The 2,577-nt window shown below is 38.3% G+C and overlaps 1 protein-coding gene across 1 annotated transcript; it reads right to left on the reverse strand.

The window, feature by feature from the left end:
• Positions 1 to 415: 415 nt before the first annotated feature.
• On the reverse strand, positions 416 to 2,138 carry LOC101204029 (probable galacturonosyltransferase-like 3). The gene has a single exon (XM_004135066.3). It carries the CDS (start codon positions 1,630 to 1,632, stop codon positions 631 to 633), a length of 1,002 nt encoding a protein of 333 aa, XP_004135114.1. The 5' UTR covers positions 1,633 to 2,138; the 3' UTR covers positions 416 to 630.
• Positions 2,139 to 2,577: the final 439 nt, after the last annotated feature.

Here is a 2,577-nt window from a genome sequence, read left to right on the forward strand (position 1 = left end):
GCTGCTTTACTAATTTTCTTTATTTGCTTGCTATTTTATAGTGGGTGTGTACATATAAACTAAGCAATAAAATGACATTTATTCACAGACCAAATTTTACTTTCACTTTACTCTTTATTTATTCTATTTTTTCTGAAAAAGAAAAAAATCAATCTTTATCCTAAACTTGTGGAGCCTTATCATCAACTTGCACAAACCAAATTTCATTCTAATTCTTTAATTGTTTTTCAATGTTAAAAAGTATTCCTATATTTTTAATTAATCTTGTTGGTCTATGAAAGTTTAAGGATAATATGTTAGGTATTTTTTAAAATAAATGACAAATTTCAATAATATTTTTCATAGTTTTACCCCAAAAAAAAGAGAAAAAAAAACTCATAAAAATACACATTTCAAAGTAGATAAGACACAAAAATTTGTCTAAAACGTTTGTTGTTCAATAATAATATCAACTTTATAATTCTTAGTCGTCTACAATCAAATTCAATCTAAATTACATCATGACAAAGAAGATTCAACCTCAAAGATTAAAAAAAATTTGTAGCTTCTTCACAAAAAACGAATCCATTTTTACATAAACCACCGTCACCGGCGGCATTGACAGCGACCCTTTCCCTTCCGGCGCCAACTTCAATTATCAGAAAATAGAGAAGAATGACGAGAAAGATCATAAGGAGCCCACAAGCTATCAAGTGGACAAGGCTTCTTAGCATCTAATCTCAACCATGGCTTCCCCTTTCCACTCCAATGGAGTAAACTCGCCGGACCAGGATGAAGATCCCTACAAACCCCTTTCAAATTATCCCCACCCAACCCATGTTGGTTCCATCGATGCTCAACTCCTTCAACATCCCCTGCAAAAACAAGCAAAAATGGAGGCAACGATCCCAGTTCATAAATTCTGTTCTTCTTCTGAATCTTCATCCATTTATCAAGCCTCTCCGTGTATTTCCCTTCCCTCCATTTCCCCAAATCGATCACCATCACCCCTGTGTTGAAATAACACGCTCTCCGCCCTTCAAACGCCGCCGCATATTCTGAATTCATCCAGAATTTCGCCGTGAAGTAGTTCGTAAAATTCGCATGGCAATACTCCGGCGCTCCCAACACGTGATTCCCTAAATTTATCTTCCATAGCTTCGCTACGTCGTCCACCACTACCAGATCTGAATCGAAGTAAATGATTCGATTAACGGTGACTGGTAATAGTTCTGCCAAGTACATTCTCGCGTAATTCAATGGCTGATCTAGAGCTCGTCGAACTGAGTAGGTGATTTTTCCTCTCACGAGATTTGAATCAAAATGGTAAAGATGGAAATTCAGGTAAGGAAATGTAGTGGTGATGACGCGTCGTAGCTCTAAACGACGGTGCGTGACAATAAAGTGAAACACTATGTTTTCCGGGCAGGATGAGTGCTGAAGTACTGAAAACACTCCAGCTACTGATCCTCGGAGATAGGTAGCGTCTAAAGTCATGGCGATATGGATAACGGAAGGCTTCATCGTCCTTTGACATTCCCGGCCGTTTTGGAATGCCGGTGCTTCTCTAAAAAGCGGCAACTCGGCGGATACGACCGTCGAGGGGAAGCGTACGGTGAGGGCAAGGAAGAAGAGTAAAACCAAAAAAGCCATTAGGGCAAATATTTTTCCTTCTGGGAGACGAAGAGGAAAAGGAAAAGGAAAAGGTAGACGAAGGCTTTGAGAAGAAGAGAGGGGTAAATTGGGAATTTAGAGTAAAATTACTTTTTTGGTGGGGCCGGAATATTAAACGGACAAAAGAAGCCAGGCTGGCATTTAAACATCGCCGTGACTGCAGTCGGGTTTTTATTTCGTGTGGACGCGCCTACACAATCCCTTTCGTGAAAGAGCCGCACGATCCATCGGATGATGGGAACAAATTTGAGAGGTAGTTGGTTTGAGTTGAGAGCGTTGGATTGAAGGGAAGGGGTGTGAATATGAATGTTTAAAAATTAATGAATTGATTGGGAAGGGGTAGGGGTAGCACTTGCGTAAGAGTAATAGTGTAGCATCATTAGCCCCCCGGTATTTGCTTTGATTGGAGACAAACACAATAATATCTAAATCTAAACCCTATGGTATTTTTAGGAATTTTAATTTTTCTTTCTTATTTAATTTAATGTTAACCTCTCTTGTCCTTTACTACTTTTGTAAATTAAATGCTCACAATTATTCAAATGCTTTCAATTGCTTTCTTTGCCCCCCCATCCCCCCTGTGTATTTATGGCAATTTTAGTGGTTGGTTTTCGATGTGGGAGTGGGACAAATTTAAAATATTCCGTGAAGCTCATTTTGGATTACTTTCATTGTCCCCGAAGAGGAACCTCGTGAACGCTTAACACTACCTTCCCTCACTTTTTCTTTCCTTCTTCTTCTTCTTCTTCCGTACTATATTATTAGATAATATATGGTGCCTCTCTTTAACTTTGTTATTCACAAGTCACTCTCCACAGATTAACCAAATCTTAGACTCTTTTATTTCTAAGGTTATTTTCTTTCCCAAACACAACAAAAATTATTTACATATCGATTATCTACTCTTTTCTTTTGATTGGATCA

The sequence above is a fragment of the Cucumis sativus genome, chromosome 5 (assembly GCF_000004075.3).
Source record: "Cucumis sativus cultivar 9930 chromosome 5, Cucumber_9930_V3, whole genome shotgun sequence".
Taxonomy (NCBI): domain Eukaryota; kingdom Viridiplantae; phylum Streptophyta; class Magnoliopsida; order Cucurbitales; family Cucurbitaceae; genus Cucumis; species Cucumis sativus.